Source organism: Bombyx mori, chromosome 7 (assembly GCF_030269925.1).
Source record: "Bombyx mori chromosome 7, ASM3026992v2".
NCBI lineage: Eukaryota > Metazoa > Arthropoda > Insecta > Lepidoptera > Bombycidae > Bombyx > Bombyx mori.
This window is the reverse complement of record NC_085113.1, coordinates 13,365,233-13,384,085: the sequence shown is the minus strand read 5'-3', so window position 1 is coordinate 13,384,085 and position 18,853 is coordinate 13,365,233. Positions and strand designations below refer to the sequence as shown.

Genomic DNA, 18,853 nt, shown 5'->3' with positions numbered 1-18,853 from the left:
CCTATTAACCCTGTTTACGAGGCGGCTAAGTTGCGTCTAGGATCATTCGTTCCTCTAACGTAAGATAATAAGAAAACCGGTTATGACCGACAGTAAATCGTTTACAGCCGGTTTCAGCGTCGTAAACTCGGACGCCCGGCCGGTTATATACCGGATATGTCTGGATCGAGCCGGATATACTAGGACTTATGAAACGCGCCCTGAGACATTTATTTCATCTAAGATAAATATTTGTTGTGTTCTGACCGGTCGTTTGTCATTCCAGGGTTTTTATGCCCCGGCCTTTCAATAATTAACTACAGGTGATAATGAAGTCTATTGAGGAGCTTTTATTATAGAAAATCATATTTATATTTTGAGCTCACGTGAAATCCACCATCCTGCCTACCTCTACTGTGAAACTGTCAAGCATTCCTGTTTCAAGGGTCAAAAAGCCATCCTACAATAGCTCTCCTGAATTCAACCTCAAATCTCAAAGTGAGTGACTTTTGTGGAATTCGGCAACCGCCTAGTACCAGGCGAGTCGTGAACACATCGTCCCATAGACGGTAGTAAAAAAAAATGCAATCGACTAAGATTCATTCAGGGCTCAGGAAAGACATTATGAGCCAATATCTTGTTATCCTGCTTCCTTCTGATCTCCAGCAACCTTACATACAATTCAGGATCGTCTCTCAAGATGAACTACCACATTGTCATGTCCATATCCCTAACGACACATGTCACTCTATACCCGATAGTGAAACTTAACTCAGTCTAATTAGGTTACAGAGATAACTAATCGTCGTTTCTGCTTACCCTGATAAGCGTGAAGATAAGGAGTACCGGTGCAATGTTGGGCCGTTTAGAAGCTTTAAGGATGGTTAAGCTTCGTGCACACTATAGAAAATTTATTAATTATTCGAGATAACGCATACTACGAGTTTGTGAAACAGGACATCCAGATAGAAAAGTATTTGTCGCAGAAACAGTAGTGCGAGGGTGTTGTGAACAAAATTATGCACAAAAAAAGATTGTATTGTACGTTGTACATGTCTATGGGCTCCAGTTTCCCCTTAACATCAGGTGGGCTGTGAACTCCACCCATCTAAGCAATAAAAAAAAAGTAAATTTTAATGGATATTACATATTTATACCCACTTATTGTTATAAGTACTCTAAACGCAGCACCGCTCTCTGAGTTTCATACCAGCGTACTGGTAGATAATAGCTACCAGTAGGGGGAAATGGTGGTACGACCATACAATCCTCCCTAACCACGAATAAACAGATGTACTTTCATGAAAAGCAAAGTACAAATGCATATTAGAAAGGTTTTGCAGTGTCCAGCATAAGAATACTATCCACGAGTCGCAGCAGGCATCCAATGGAACAGTGCCAATTTCCGAAGCGTCCTTACTACGGTTAATTTACATATATGCAGATTTCTATTACTGAACGCGACGCAGCCGATGATCTGATTAGCTCGCAAGCTGCGTTGGATTCATTGAGGATCGTTCGTGCCTTAATTCCGTATCATGTTCTTCTCTGTTTGTCACGGCTTTCTAATTACGCAACTCTGAAAATTATGATTCCAAAGGGGTTTTTTTAAATCGTATTTCCACCCTAGGTTATGTACGTTTAAAGATATTAGGTAAATATGAACTTTTATAGCAATTGTAAAGTAAACACACTCGAATATCAGTATTGTACCGAGCTAATTTTTTACTGGTGGTAGGACCTCTTGTGAGTCCGCACAGATAGGTAATACCACCCTGCCTATTTCGAACGTGAAGCAGTAATGCGTTTTGGTTTCAAGGGCGGGGCAGCCGTTGTAACTATGAGACCTTAAAACTCATATCTCGAGGCGGGTGGCGGCATTCACGTTATAGATGTCTATGAATTCCGGTGACTAATTAACACAAGGTGGGTGTAAGCTCGTTCACCCATTTATGCAATAAATAAAAATATAGTAAACATTTATTAGCTCTGGTGTCCGAACTCTAGCCTGCTTTGGGAGGTATCTGTCAAATATCTTGTGTTCTATGATGGCCACCGCCACTCTGTAATCCTCACCCGAGATACAATCTCGCCGGACCACAGGTACGCTAGACATTAAATTATGTCTTCTTCTTTTTCTCCACCTTATCCCACTAGGTGGGCTCGGCATTTCCATACATTTCCTAGTCACATGCATCTTCTCTCTACTCATCACAAGTGCATACCACGCTTACCACGCTAAGACATTAAATTATATATTGACCATTACAAAACTATTAACATCATACTACGTATACAACCTAAGGAATAGGATAGCCAAAAATATAAAATCTGCCGAAGTTCACATCATATTTTGCTTCGTATATGTAAAGATCTTATGTATAAAATGCAAATACAGATCTCTCACCGTTACATTATCTACAAGCTAAATAAGAATGTTGACATTGCTAAATATGTATGCTAATTAAATAGTAGTATGTACACATGGGTTGGCATCATACAGAGTAACGGTATGAGTAGTGCAGAAGAAATCTTTAGTTAGATGACAAAGTTCGATCTTGAGATCCAAATGCATTTAGTAAATTCAGTACGGGTATATTATGCCGGGCCGCACCGAGCAGATACAAATATCCTATCTATTTCTGTCGCAAACTTTTCGTGCAGTTCGGTTGGAATAGTTCAACAAACCGTTATTGCGATATATCTAAGACTCCATGTCTCAAAATCAACTGAAACTTTATCAGGTGTCTGCGTATCCCCAGCAATTAAATAACGGCACGCCAAGTCCACCAGTCTCTAGTTAACACAGCCTCGAGAAGAATTAATCAAACCAACTCAACGGACTTGTGCGTTCGTCGTCCTGCAGCTCTCTGTTAAAAACAAGCCTCATTAAAATGTGATATTTGTCACAGCCGTAGAGCATCAGTAATAAAAACATTTACAATTCACACTTTCCTGTTTGCTACTCTGTAACTTATTTATTCAGTGAAATTTAATAAGAACAACAGTTATCTGTTTACAACGATAAATCTAGTAACGATAGATAGTGACAATTAACAAGAATTTTCAACGACCGGTTTCCGAGATTAGCTTTCGAAGGCATTCAATTAAAAAGATACTTTAGTCCCTTGAACTTAGGCTGCTAGTTCCAAGCGATTAACATATTCCTTCCGACTTGTAAGTATTTATACTTCGCGGCAGAAATAAGCAGGAAACACCTAGCCGTGCTTACTTGTAGCACCAACAAGACAGTTAGATTAACGTTTACCATTCATTATTATCCAAGCTGTTTCCTTATGTCCTAGACATTTACAGTTAACATGTGAGATATGGCTTCCCGGTAAGAAGCTATTAAAATTATCTTAATAGATCTGGTTCGGCATAAAACCGGCGGTTTAATAATCTAATGCTGCCATGAGAAATAGTAGAAACGGAGGACATCATCAGATAAAACGGCATTGCTTTTTTTTCCTACCTAGCTGAGAGCCTTGAGAAGCTATATCAGCGTAACCTTAACTAGTAGGTGAGCTCACGGGGCTCAAACCTGACGATGTTGCTAACACGAACCCTAGCAAGAGCCGTGCTTCGCGGAATCTACCACCGGATCGGAAACGCGACCCACTGAGAAGATCCGGCGAGAAACTCAGTGGGCTGTGTCTGAGGGTTAATTCGCTCGTCGAGCCCTTCGTCACAAGCGACGGGTTCGACGAGAACGATGACCGGGCGGCATTGCATTATTAGCTGTCTTTCAGCGTGTAGTAGGTGTTTGTCACGCATATGAATGTCGGAGATCAATCGGCAATCAAAGACATCATCGTGTTATAGTGTGCGAGTGCCAATTTTTTTATTGCTAAGATGGGTGGAAGATCTCACGGCCCACCTAGTGTTTAATTATTTATTTAGTTGCACCAACAAAGTGATCATCAATACCAAAATATTGACAAATTGACAGTAAGTACATGGCAAATGTCACCTCGATTATACAGTGCAATAATTATAGTTGACAACATCTTGAAATTAGATAAGTAAAAATACAATGAATAATTTTAAGAAATATTAAGTCCAGAATAATACTCTGTCACTAAGCAACATAATATTTAATATCTACACTTATTAGAAACTAAAACTTGATTATATTTATTTAATTATGATTAGGTTATATTTAGTTGGGAAATGATCTGCGCCAGATTTTTCCTGTACATTGTAAGACAACTATAAAAATATCTATTTCAATTTTTGCCCCGCCTTTTAAGCCAGAACGCAAGCTTCACAGCAGAAATAGGCAGGGTGGTACCTACTTACCCGTGCGGACTCACAAGACGCCCTACCACCAGTAAATTGACCTAATTATCTGCAAATTGTGAATACATATTCAACGTTCAAACTTAAAAGCTGGCAAAAACATGTCCTGTATTAATGGTATCAGCAAACCCGTTAAATTAATAAAAACACGACCTGACCAGGTCATCGAACTTGGCGTTTCGATAATGAGCAACGCACACCGACCACGTGTGTGATTCACGCCGTATCTATTGCGGGTCTTTCGATAAGATGTCGGATTAGATAAATCAAAATCCCAGTGGCAAATGTTGACGTTTTTAATTTATTGTTTTCTTTAATTCCTGCGACCCTCTCATTTAGAGCCACTGTTATATTTGTAGGAATCCGAAACTACTGAACGCCTTTTTTATTGCTTAGATGGGAGGACGAGCTCACAGCCCACGTGGTGTTAAGTGGAAACTGGAACCCATAGAAATCTAATACAGAAATGCCGCCACCCACCTTGAGACATGAGTTCTAAGGTCTCAGTATAGTTAGAACGCTGTCCCACCCTTTAAACCGAAATGCACGACTGTTTTACGGCAGAAATAGTAAACAAAAAATATTTATGTATTTTCAATTTGACCACAGACTTTAACAATAAACAAAATAGCACATATGCGTGTGTGTGTGTGTGTCAACTACATGGCAGTGTGTGTAATGATTTTCTTATTGATTTAATGTATTTTTTAAGCATAATTTTGAAAAATTATTATGATTCCGGATTTCTTTTCTATATAAACTATAAGCGTGGGAAATATCATACTCCTCCGTCCACGCAATTTTCGTAAAAAGGGATACAATTTTTTTGCTTCACGTATTAACATATTATTATATAGATTATGTCTAAATATCGAAATCCTAAGAATAACAGCTATTCTTCAACCTTAGGTAGATATGTTTTTATCATTTCGTTAAAGTAAATTTTTGAGTGTTCCTCATTGGATCTACTATCTCCAACGACACGCAATTTGCTGTTCCCGTGGTATTGCTGATATTTATGGGCGACGGTGAGCATAGACCACCACATGGGCGGCACGGCCATTTGCGTTCGCTGTACGCTGACGTTATCTCCTCACGCATCGCACAGTCGGAAACTGGCGAAACAAGCCTAAATGATTCAACACCAGATTACGTCATCAAGCGATTGCATCGACAATCAAAACGCCATCTGCAGTCTGCAATTGTGATCATTTTCCGAGTTCGTATCAGCGCACGTTAATTTGTTCAATTGATTAATGTATTGTCTTGTGTTTGAACTGTGCTGCACTGCTGTTACGGGGTCACGAGTTTGAGACTGGACACGAATGTTTTTTTTATTTGAATTATGAAAAGAATCATGGATGCTGATGTGCATAGCAACGTATGTTAATATTTCGAGTGGTTAGTAGCTGATAGGTCCCTGTTTCGATTCCCGATTAGTATCTTTGTTGATTAACTTATCTCGTGTACCTCAATAAAATCATAAAATATATGCTTTGACTTACTCCTAAGCTGAACAAACTCGAAGACTTGAAGAAGACCCAAAAATCGTTTAAATTCGAAAATGGAAGATACGAATGAAGTAGGGTCCACACGTAAATGGTGCACGCAGATCGGTCTCGCGATATCCGCGCCCTGTCCGAACGCCCGATCTTAACCGGCTTTTAAATAAGATGCGCCTGAAAATGGTGTAATTTAAAGTTCGAAATGAAAATTGTATCCTTTTTGTTCTTGATGAACTCTAAGCTCGTCCTCTCATCATGTTGCTGTAGTCCTAGGACGCCCTTAGGGCTCTCACAAGCTGTCTCCACTTGACCCTGTCGTGCCCTTGTTCCTTACTGATCATAACAACACAAATTATAACTTTAAGCAAACTTTCATGAAGTTATATATACAACTTATACAAGCTTTAACGCAGTCCCTTCCAACGTTGCGGCTCGTTGGAAGTAAATTCCTGTTATTGCATTTTCCTGTAATATTTGTCTTCAACAAGAAAACATAATTATACTTTGAAGGTTCGATTTCACGGCTCTAATACCAGTCCTGACTTAGTGATTGGTACCGTAACTATCTTGTAGATTCTGCGACAGTGCAATCATCTATGAAGAGAACCTGGAACTGTTACTGACGTCACCTCTGAAGCCTTTAGACTCTTCAGGTTCATTTATCAAGATTAGTGGTGGCATTCATGAGGTCTATGAGCTCTGGTTTTGTTTTTGTTGTAGATCGATAGGTCACTTACTGAGATTGCATGATAACCGAAGATTACAGATATTTTTTTTCTTGTGTAGTTGGGTGAACGAGCTCACGGCCCGTCTGGCGTTAAGTGGTTACCAAAGCCCATAGACATCTACAACTTAATAGCCACCACCTATTTTGAGATATGAGTTCTAAGGTCTCAGTTTTTACAGTACAACGACAGTCCCACCCTTCAAACCGAAAGGCATTACTGCTTCACGGCAGAAATAGGCGGGGTAGGTAGTAGTACCTACCCGTGTGGACTTACAAGACGTCATACCATCAGTATATGCCGTCATCTACTTTGAGATATAGAATCGAAATCAATTGAATCGGATGACCTTCTGCTTTTACACTGAACTATAATATGACTTCCCAGCGCAAATTACCAAAGTGGCTCTATTGTAATATGCCTTACTGGTGGTAGTACCTCTTGTGAGTCCGCACGGGTAGGTACCACCGCCCTGTCTATTTCTGCCGTGAAGCAGTAATGCGTTTCGGTTTGAAGGGCGGGGTAGCCGTTGTAACTATACTGAGACCTTAGAACTTATATCTCAAGATGGGGGCGCATTTACGTTGTAGATGTCTATGGGCTCCAGTAACCACTTAACACCAGGTGGGCTGTGAGCTCGTCCATCCATCTAAGCAATAAAAAAAATAAAAAAAAGTATAGTTATAACGGCTGCCCCATCCTTCAAACGTCCTACCACCAGTATATGCGGTCTCCTACTTTGAGATATAGAATCGAAATCGATTGAATAGGATGGCCTTCTGCTTTTACAATTAACCATATAACTCCTTCGGAGCACAATGCCATTTGCAGTAGCTATGGTAATTACAGGCATCTCAACAAGATAGCGGATCCAAATTGAACTATAAACAGCGAACCGCATTAATTGAGCTTCATCAAACGTCTCGATACATTTCATTGCAATCAAGAAAAACGCCGCAGTCTCTACCGGTACAAGGGTGCGATTATGTCGTAAAGTGCGCGCAGATTACGCCTCAAAAGGCAAGAGCGGAAATTGTAGGTTATCGGTAAGCAAGTGCAATCAGTAAACGATATTAAAAGCGTGTAATGGTTGGATAAGTTGTCCGATTGCGCTGAACTAATTTTGAGTGAAATAGATGTTTTTTTTTTCTAAAGCCTTCGTCAAACAGAACGCGTACTTAGCGTCGCGTACTTAACGTCGCGCTCTTTTCATGTCACACAAATTTACTAGATGAGCCCAACGCTCCTTGACGCAACGCATTCGCCAAATCATAGTGCCTTTCGATAGCAGTGTGAAAATTTAAAAGTTTTAAGAAATCGAGTGATTCAGATGTGGCATTGTATAAGCGTGGATATTTTCTAACTATTTATATCATTTTTTCGGGTATTATCTAGTATTTTAATACACATTCACTCCGACGTTAAAATAAAATTTGTAAAAAATTACAACGCTTGACGTCAAAGCGTCCTAACGCCGCAACAGAGCGCTGCGTACTTATAGCGCTGGGGCTCTGTTTGACGGTATGCTACCATATTATTACAACACATCTCAGCGTCATAGCGCGGCGTCAGTTTAGCGCTCTGACGCGCGCTAATTACGCGTACAACTTACAGGAAAAATATGTCGCGGATCATCTCCCAATTAAATATAAATTAATCTGAAGCAATCAATTAGATGTAATCAAATCTTAGTTATATATATAATTTTTTTTATTTTTGTTGTTAATGCACTGTCGATTGCACCTATAATTGAGGTGACATCTGCCATGAACTTTTGTCAATAGTTCAATGTTTTGTATTGATGATCACTGTTGGTGCAACTTAATAAATAAATTTTTATTTCTTAAGTTTAACGGCCGTCTGGTGTAGTGGTAAGTGACATGGTCACTACACAAGGGGGTCGCGGGTTCGAATCCCGCCAAGGGAAGATATTTGTATGATAAATATAAATGTATTTTCCAGGGTTATGGATGTATGTTAAATATGTGTATGTGTATAATAAAAATCTTACATTTATTTCCGTTATCTGGTACCTGTAACACAAGTTCTTTACGAACTTATCACGGGACCAGTTAACGTGGCGTGATTGTTAGTAAAATATTTATTATTATTATTAAATAAATAACTAGAGGTGAGTGAGGGCAGACGTTTTTTAGAATGTTGGTCAACGACATTTACCTGCACATATCAATACAGGCGTACGTGTACTATTAAGATATGTTAACAAACTTTCAATTGCCTGAAGATAACGGTTATCATGCGTTGCAAACATTAAGGTGAGGGCTGACATTTACTTTGGGGCAACAAACGGGCTCATGTTAGGAGAACCGTGAGTACTTCTGCCTATCTTTGCAAAAAAAGGCAGGACGTCTTGTGAGTCCGCACGGTTAGGTACCATCACCCTGCCTATTTCAGCCGTGAAGCAGTAATGCGTTTCGGTTTGAAGGGAAGGGCGGCCCGTTGTGCTCTAAAACTGAGACCTTAGAATTGCTCCGGTAACCGAATGGGCTCCGGTAACCACTTAACATCAGGTGTTTATTTCTGCCGTAAAGCAGTAATGCGTTTCGGTTTGAGCGGTGGGGCAGCCGTTGTAACTATACCTGAGCCCTTACAACTTATGTTTCAAGGTGAGTGGCACATTTACGTTGTAGATGTCTATGGGCTCCGGTAACCACTTAACACCAGGTGGGCTGTGAGCTCGTCCACTCATCTAAGCAATAAATAAAAAAGGTGGCCCGTCTACCACTCTAGGCAATAAAAAAAACAAAATACTGTTTTCGGTTAAATGACAAATTTTGCTAAATAACCTTCACCATTTTAGCGGTACTGAGCTGTGAAGTTTTGAGTATCGATTGAATTTAATATTGCCATATATATTGCCATATAATTTAATATTGCAATATGCCCATTAAGGCACTTTACAGCGCGACGTCATTTTACTGTAGAATTAAAAAAATAGCCGACATTAAATTCAAAGAGGTAGTTTATACATTCAGCGTATGTCCTTTAAGAGATCCCTCGTCCGGATAAGCGGTAATTTCGCGACATACCAGGGTACATGACGGTCCCGGTTCAAACCTTGATCCGGATGGCTGATAACTCGGATACGTTTAGCCCGGGGCCCGGATATTTGTGTAGTTTAATCGTGTAGTATATACGTCGGGTTAAAATGGTTTTTGTTTATTCATAGCGGCGTCTCGGAACAAATTTTGTTAAGCAACCAACTGTAAACAAGTGATATTGTCAATTTCGGTACATTGAATGAAAATTGTCCATGTTGTATGTGAAAAAAAAAAATTAAAACATAGTGGAACTGGCAAGTCTCAATCTACGGACTAAGTTAGGTAAGAGGACGTTCTATTGAATTAAAGAAAAATATTTCACGTAAGTAAATCCCAACACAAAAGACAAATCTTCAGATAGCAAAAATGTAATCTCGTTAATACCTTTCAAATCTAACAAAGAGCATTCCGATCAAAGATTATAAATAAAATACACAGCCCAAATTATTATATCGAAAAATAAAATACAAATAACAATAACCTAAAAAAAAAAGTGTAATACGCAAATCTTCGGACGAACTGACTCCCCAACCACCCGACCGTGTTATTACATTGTATCCGTTTTTTTTTTCATAAATGTCTCTTACTCCGTCGCTTGGGGAGTAAGTCCTTTGATATACGTTTTATATAAGATTCGACAAGAAATTAAGGTGATTGCCCAACTATTTGAAGCTTGAAGTTGTTCATTACACGGCAACCGCGCGAATAGATAGATAGATTTTGGGTTACTGGTACATTGCTCTGAAATGCTAAATATATTTCTTGTGATCTGTGGTCATACTTACTGAAAAATGCGTGTTTTTTAGCGTTTAGCTAGCGCATATGAATTGAATTCCCCTATCGCATGACGAGCAGTGTGCTTAGTGCGAGTTTTTTAACGTTCTCGATAGCGTTTTTTTTTTTTTTTTTTTTTTTTTTTTTTTCCTACCTAAGCTGATAGCCCTAGCGGCTATATCAGCGTAGCCCTAACTTTAGTAGGTGAGCTCACGGGGCTCAAACCTGACGATGTTGCTAACACGAACCCTAGCAAGAGTCGTGCTTCGCAGAATCTACCACCGGATCGGAAACGCGACCCACTGAGAAGATCCGGCGAGAAACTCAGTGGGCTGTGTCTGAGAGTTAATTTACTCGTCGAGCCCTTCGTCGCAAGCGACGGGTTCGACGAGAACGGTGACCGGTGCTTGAATTACCTAAAAGCACCGTTAGTGGATCGGGCGGGGGGATAGCGTAAAAGTTAACTCATATTTGTATGGAATGGGATCGTTTGCGTACGTTTGCCGCTAGGGGCGCTGTTCCAACTGCATACAAAATTGGGTTAACTTTTACGGTAACGAGAACGTTAAAAAACTCGCACTAAGCACACAGGTTTGATTACGTCAGTATTTCATTTCTATATATCTATACTAATCTATATCTATACTATATAATATATAATATCTATACTAATATTATAAAGAGGAAAGATTTGTTTGTTTGTTTGTTTCGAATAGGCTCCGAAACTACTGGACCGATTTGAAAAATTCTTTTTCCATTAGAAGCCGACATTGTCCTTGATGAACATAGGCTACTTTTTTAATTTTTTTTTTTTATTTTTATTTTTTTGTTTCATGTGTGTTTTAATGTTTCCGAAGCGAAGCGAGGGCGGGTCGCTAGTTTAAAGATAATTATAACGTAACATCTCTGGCTCGCACAGTCCTGGTAATCGTAGTTTGAAGCCAGGTGATTGAGATATGTGTTGTTGTCTGATTAAATTTGGCTGTTTCGGCTTTACGCGCAATGTAACACAATTAAAAATGAAATGTCAGCGTGCATGCAATCTTCCGGCATTGCGACAACGCGTTCCACTGCGGACTCACATAAAATAATCTTATGAAAACCATTACTATGTATCCTTAGTTAAGTAAATACATAACATCCTCTTATATTTATGACTTTCGGTAACCATCGAAGTCACTGGACCTCTTGGGAGTCCGCGCGGGTAGGTACCATCACCCTACCTATTTCTGCCGTGAAGCAGTAATGCGTTTCGATTTGAAGGGTGAGGTAGCCGTTGTAACTATACTTGAGACCTTAGAACTTATATCTCAAGGTGGGTGACGCATTTACATTGTAGATGTCTATGGGCTCCAGTGACCACTTAACACCAGGTGGGCTGTGAGCTCGACCTACCATCTAAGCAATAAAAAAAAAGCAGACGACTTGACGTAGCAGACGTGCTCATTTAGACCAGTGGCTCCCAAACTTATTTTGTCTACTGCCCACTTTCAGAATAAATTATTTTTTAGCGCCCCCATTTTTTCGCCTACTTAAAAACCACTATAGCGAGAGCTCAATCGATGTCTAAAAGTCCTCTCAAAGTCCTAGATGAAATTAAAAATCGCCTCTCAAGCCTCTACACAAAGCCCCCATTTTTTTCTGGATCTCTTAACGCCCCCCATTAGGCCTACACCGCCCACAAGGGGGCGTTATCGCCCAATTTGGGAAAGGCTCATTTAGACTAATACGAGCAAATACAGCAATTTTAGTGAAATTGTAAAGTACCACTATACTTTTTACAATAGCAATGTAACTGGGAATTCACAACATATTCCTTTAAGTGGTTAATTATCTGAGATCCATGTTATTGAACTTGCATCTGCGTCATAATCAATTGGAAGTTAATCATTATAAACTGCAAAGGCATTTTAGTCATGTTGGCCACATCTTTTGTTGTACTCTTCTAACTTACCATGAATTATATCAAAAAAATGTGTGTAAATAAAAAACTTTATGTTTTTTTTTTCTTTCTCTTAAACCGGTGAACGAACTCGTGGTCCATTCGGTGTTAAGTGGTTACCGGTGCATGGGCATGGTAAATTCCGTCATCCACTTTGAGATATGGGTTCTAAGGCCTACGTTGTTACAGGCTGCCCCGCCCCATTACTGCTTCACGGCAGAAATAGACAGGGTGATGATTCCTACCTGCGCGAACTCACAGTACTAGTAAATACACGAATTAATTTTTTACGGGTTTGTTTTGAATTATGCGATGTTTTTTTTTTTTTTATTTTTTTATTGCTTAGATGTGTGAACGATCTTACAGCCCACCTGGTGTTAAGTGGTTACCGGAGCCCATAGACATCTACAACGTAAATGCCGCCACCCACCTCGAGATATGAGTTCTAAGGTCTCAGTATAGTTATAACGGCTACCTCACCTACCGAGGTGGTGGTACCTACCTGTGCGGACTCACAAGAGATCCTACCACCATCTCTAACCAAGAACCCCTTGCTGACTTTGCATCACTAAGCTATGAGTACTTCATTAACAACCACTGACAGATAAGTTTATTTGAATACAAACATTGTGAGATCGTGAGGCTGTGTGTGGTCTAATATCTAGATACTTTCATCTCCAGACAATACTTCACCGAAACGTTTGTAAATCGTGCTCGCTTGGAGCTTTCTAACACCGTAATTGAGCTTTTGCCTATAAATGGGTGACTTAATTGCTAAATGCATTTAAGCTTTACATTTCACAATTCGTATTTCAGTGTTTCTTTTAAATCACTTTTTACTGCTGGTAAGACCTCTTGTGAGTCAGCACGGGTAGGTACCACCGCACTGCCTATTTCTGCCGTGAAGACTGCTTAAGACCTGCTGAAGGGTAGGGCAGTCGTTGTAACTATACTGAGATCCTAGAACTTATATCTCAAGGTGGGTGGCGCATTTACGTTGTAGATATCTATGGGCTCCAGTAATTCATACAGGGGTAGGGAGCGCGGAGTGTGTTCACGGATGCTCTCCAATCTTAGGTTTCGCACCAGTTTGAGAAATCCTGAGCCGTACTAACAAAATCTGACCTCACAAAGGTTAGAACCGGTTTCGCTTACACGCTATTCCAGTCTATCTCAAAGTGCAGTCGTCATTATGGAGGAACCACAAGGTTGGCTCTCGCACTGCGACAAGGTCACTGCCGTGTAACATTATCTCACGAGATACGAGTTTAGAATGCGGTCATTTAAATTTATCTTCCTATAGACCCTATTATGCATTATAAATGATCCTAAAGCAAATGAAGAGTGTTATTAAATTTTTAATTCCATGAGCGATGGTAGACATTCTTCATTTGTTTTAAATTAAATAAAAAATTAATTACACACTACATTTGAAGTCGTCGTGGCCTAAGGAATAAGGCGTCCGGTGCATTCGTGTTGAGCGATGCACCGGTGTTCGAATCTCAGGCGGGTACCAATTTTTCTAATGAAATACGTACTCAACAAATGTTCACGATTGACTTCCTCGGTGAAGGAATAACATCGTGTAATAAAAACAAAACCCGCCAAAATTCTAATTTGCGTTATTACTGGTGGTAGGACCTCTTGTGAGTCCGCCCGGGTATGTACTACCGCCCTGCCTATTTCTGCCGTGAAGCAGTAATGCGTTTCGGTCTGAAGGGTAGGGCAGCCGTTGTAACTATACTGAGATCTTTAGAACTGATATCTCAAGGTAGGTGGCGCATTTACGCTGTAGATGTTTATGGGCTGGAGCCCATAGACATCTACCACCACTAACACCACTTAACACCAGGTGGGCTGTGAGCTCGTCCATCCATCTAAGCAATAAAAAAAAAAACAAAAAAAAACTCTTAATTCATTTTTTATAATGCACAACAGGGTAATGAAATGATTCCCAATTTTAATTGAAGTCCTCACCAAGCATTACTGATGGCGTAAAAAAGACATACAATACTACCGTCTACCATTGCTCATGGACTAAGGAGATATACTAAAAGCGCAGGTTACCCATATATTGCTTTCAAAGATTGATCCTCTCTAATAAAATGTTATTTTAAAGAGACGTGAGGAAGGAAAATCTTTGCACTGTAGAAGGTTAAATTAGAACTGTATTGTTTTCGTTTAAATTTGTGGTTAACATTAACTAAAGAAGTATCTGTCTTAAAGTCTTCATGATGAACCTAGATAGTAAAATTGAAAAAGAAACATTGGATTTTACGAACACGTTACATCTAGTGAACACGTCAGCATTCTGGGTGATCACTAGTCCAAGACACCAGCAGTCTGGACAAGGTTATTTTTGTGGTGCTTTTGTGGGCTGCCAAGTTTACAGCTCGCCTAATGATGAGTGATCTCCTTCGCTTGTCGACATCAGCAATTCCAGTTACACAGCCGAGCTGCTGTCTACATAAATTCAGTTTTAGCGATTGATACTTTGCATTATAATAATTACAATTTTCATAATCTATAAAATGGTAACATTACATATCTTTATGTCAGAGATGATGAGTCGTAAGTTCTACATTTTCCTGTAGCCACTTTTTGAATTGAATCAAACAGAAATTAACTTTAAAATGCTAGGACACACTGTTTAGTGGCTACCCTACACAACTGGCTTTTCTAATGGAATCTGAAAGTATTTCATACTAATTTCTTTCTTACAGCGCGTACGAGCCTTCACCAACTCTCTTGACGAGCTCGCCAGCAGAGTCCAAGCTGCTGAAGCGGCCAGGTCTTCATGGCGAGGACCAGGCGACGCAAGAGACGCTCGGGCACAACTGGATGCTGTCTCCAGAGCCAGAGCTCAACTGCCACCACTCAGGAGATTGGCTGATGAGCTACACGCTCAAGCACAGACACTAGCGAGAGACAAAATCCAGCTACCAGATCAATTACTGGCGAAACTTGATGACTTAAATACAAGGTGATCTTCATATACACATCTATACCACTAAATCTGGAAATTGCTTATAAACACCCCGTATCATTTTTTGTAACCCCCTATCTATATGTCAAAAGCAATTTTGATTTTAGATGAAGGAATATTAAAATGTTCAACTATAGCCGATAGATATAATTATGGTTTAGTATTTAATAATTGTATACCCAATATAATAAGAATGTGAGAATTACAAAACAGCTTTTGAACTGTATTACGTTATGTACTTATTTGCATTCTGTTGAATTGTCAATCAAATTAAACGTGAGTCTTTCAGACAAACCTCGATCCTAATTTTGGAAGCACGTGGATAGTATTTTGAATTTAAATATGTTTGGGACTGGGAAAAGGTTAAGTTTTAGGACTCACTCCGTAGCTCGTTGATGCATTTTTCTATTTTCTCACTGGCGAGAGTTATATGTGCTGATTGATCAACAAATCACAATTTTAGTTTTTGCACCGGCACCGTGTTTTAGTTTTTTACCCACACTCTTCGCGCCGTTTTCACATGCGTGGTTTTTATTGTAGTGTAACAGATGGCGTGGATAGTGAATTGAGGAAGAAATAAGGAAAAGGAAGTCCCAACAGATAGTGGACACCGCCATTGTTAATGTCATAACAATGTCTAGATCATAAATTCACAGATTAGATTTCAATTCGTATTGTTGTCTTGCAGAGTCGGTGCTCTCTGCGCTGGTGGGGAGGAACGGGCCCGTCAGCTGGCAGGCGTGGCCCGCGACGGTGGGGCCGGCGCTGCCCAGGGATTCCTCGCTGGTTCCGTGGACCCACCGTGGGAGCGAGCCGTCACGCCAGCCAACGTACCTTATTATATTAAGTAAGAAAAAATATATTTCATAAAACGTTTTATATACTTAAAATAAAAGGGTAAAAGAGCTTTTTTTGGAACGAAAGTCCTTATGGGACGATGCGGAGGGGTACCCTAACCGGGGAAAAACGTCCGAAACGTAAGATTTGTATTAGTAATGCACACAGTGTACGATTTATCTTTGTAATAACGTACAAATTAGTAATGCACACAGTGTACTACTTAACTTTGTAATAACGTACAAAAAATAACATATTTTTTTATCATTAATTGACCACGATCTCAGAGCGTTCGTTAGGCAAACAACCGTGAATGAAGTGTACCACAATAAGTACGCACGTTACCGAATGACCGTGGGTTGTTGCGAAACATCCAGTTTTATTTTCTTTATACCTCGAATAGAACTTAAAATTAATATGTTTATAATAAGGAACTTCGTTCCTATCCAGTGTCCCACGACACCACACATCGCTAGGCATCTAACGCTAGGTTAGAAATTTTCAATACTCCATTATATTGTCCTCTAATTTCATATATGTAACACTACAAAACTACCTCATTGTGTATGTCTCAGATGTTCAAAAATACAAATCAAATCTATCTGTATTTTTTTTTTTATTGCTAGATGGGTGGATGAGCTCACAGCCCACCTGGTGTTAAGTGTTTACTGGAGCCCATAGACATCTACGACGTAAATGCGCCACCCACCTTGAGATATAAGTTCTAAGGTCTCAAGTATAGTTACAACGGCTGCCCCACCCTTCAAACCGAAACGCATTACTGCTTCACGGCAGAAATAGGCAGGGCGGTGGTACCTACCCGCGCGGACTCACAAGAGGTCCTACCACCAGTAAAAACCAGTATTGTATACCTTAACAAGATCTACGAAGCATGCTGTATGTATAGTCAAATATTTCTCCTCCTTCAGCCATGAGTTAGAGACAACGCACTGGGACCACCCCAAGATGATTGAACTAATGAACTCCTTAGCCGACCTCAACGAGGTTCGGTTCTCGGCCTACAGGACCGCTCTCAAGCTACGGACGGTGCAGAAAGCTCTGTGCAGTGAGTAAACTTGAGCAATGACCCCTTCATTACATCTACTTAGTTGAGTGAATTGTTTTCAAATATATTTGGACTTTTCCATAAAATAAATTTGGAACTTTACTAACTTACTAACTAACATTAGGCAGTGGCTTGTCTCTGCCCCTGGCATTGCTGAAGTTCATGGGCGACGGTAACCACTCATCAGCAATTGGGCCATATGCTCGTCTGTCTACAAGGGCAATAAAATAAAGCTACAAAAAATTAGTGAAAGAATAATATTGTATAATGAAAATATAAATGTTAGTTGTGTGTAAACTGATCTGATGATTGATCACAATGTCTCTCAGGTTAATACGATCTAAGGACTCTAATTGAAGGTCCATAGATACAATAAGCCAGTGAGTGATAACTGACCTTACTCAATCGTCACTCTGTTTTTTACAAATTTACACTTCAACGACAATGATGTTACATATGCCTCTCAAAACACGTATTCATAAATATAATAATTCACTTGTATTGCAAAATATCATTGATCAGCTTCCTATGTAATACGACATAATCAGTCTAGAGCAGTCCACTGCTGGACCTCTCCAACAGCACGTCACTTAGCACGATCCTCGGCTTCTCTCATCCAGCTCCTGCCTGCCACCCAGCACTCTACGTCACTCCACCAAGCCTGATGACATCTTGCGCATCGTTGCCTTTTTTTTGCATTGATGGGTGAACGAGCTCAAGGCCCACCTGATATTAAGTGGTTACCGGAGCCCATAGACATCTTCAACGTAAATGCCGCTACCCACCTGGAGATATGAGCTCTAAGGTCTCAGTATAGTTACTGATTCACGGCAGAAATATGCAGGGCGGTGGTACCTACCCGCGCGAACTCACAGGACGTCCTACCACCAGTAATTACCGGCAAATTATAATTTCACGCTAATTTGCCAATTTCTGAGTGGAGACTGCGAATTGGCAGAAAAAATATGTAATCATCATCATCAGAGTTGATTGCTCTTGACAGATCAGTCACTGTTGTTTGGAGTCCTTGTTTATTAAAGCCTTGACAGATGTTCTCCGTATATATAAACATAACTATATAATACATGTGTTTGGTACCCAGTGCACATGCTGCAGCTCCCGGCCGCGCTCGAGGCTTTCGACTCGCACGGTCTACGCGCGCAAAACGACAGACTCATCGACATTCCCGACATGATCACCGTCCTCACCACTCTGTACGAAGTAAGTACTGCGATTCGTTGTTCGCACAATCCCGATTTTGCAGGATAGCCGTCTTAGCACCATGGTTCCTCAAGAACGTGGATCTCCATGATGACCTGGAACTTTACTCGGTCAGTAAGTATCTACAGTCGGCATAATTGCGCCACTTTGAGAAGGCGGCATGACATGAGAACTCTCTTGTCGTGGCTGGTGGAAACTACATACCCGATCCTGTAGACCGAATGATAAACAGTCGACGTCGCCCAAAACACGTCACTACGGATCCTCCCGATCCATTAACGGTGCTTTTAGGTACCCGTCGCTTACGACGAAGGGCTCGACGAGCGAATTAACCCATAGACACAGCCCACTGAGTTTCTCGCCGGATCTTCTCAGTGGGTCGCTTTTCCGATCCGGTGGTAGATTCTGCGAAGCACTGCTCTTGTTAGGGCCAGTGTTAGCATCACTCCGGTTT

The 18,853-nt window shown here is 40.3% G+C and overlaps 1 protein-coding gene across 4 annotated transcripts in view; it reads left to right on the top strand.

Moving 5' to 3' along the window:
- Positions 1-18,853, top strand: part of LOC101738393 (dystrophin) — a 513,865-nt gene that overhangs the window by 482,753 nt on the left and 12,259 nt on the right. For all 4 annotated transcript variants that reach the window (XM_038012113.1, XM_062669471.1, XM_062669469.1 and 1 more), the window contains 4 exons: positions 15,013-15,272; positions 15,964-16,122; positions 17,042-17,178; positions 18,281-18,399. In XM_038012113.1, coding sequence (XP_037868041.1) covers positions 15,013-15,272; positions 15,964-16,122; positions 17,042-17,178; positions 18,281-18,399 — 675 coding nt within the window. The remainder of the gene's footprint in view (positions 1-15,012; positions 15,273-15,963; positions 16,123-17,041; positions 17,179-18,280; positions 18,400-18,853) is intronic.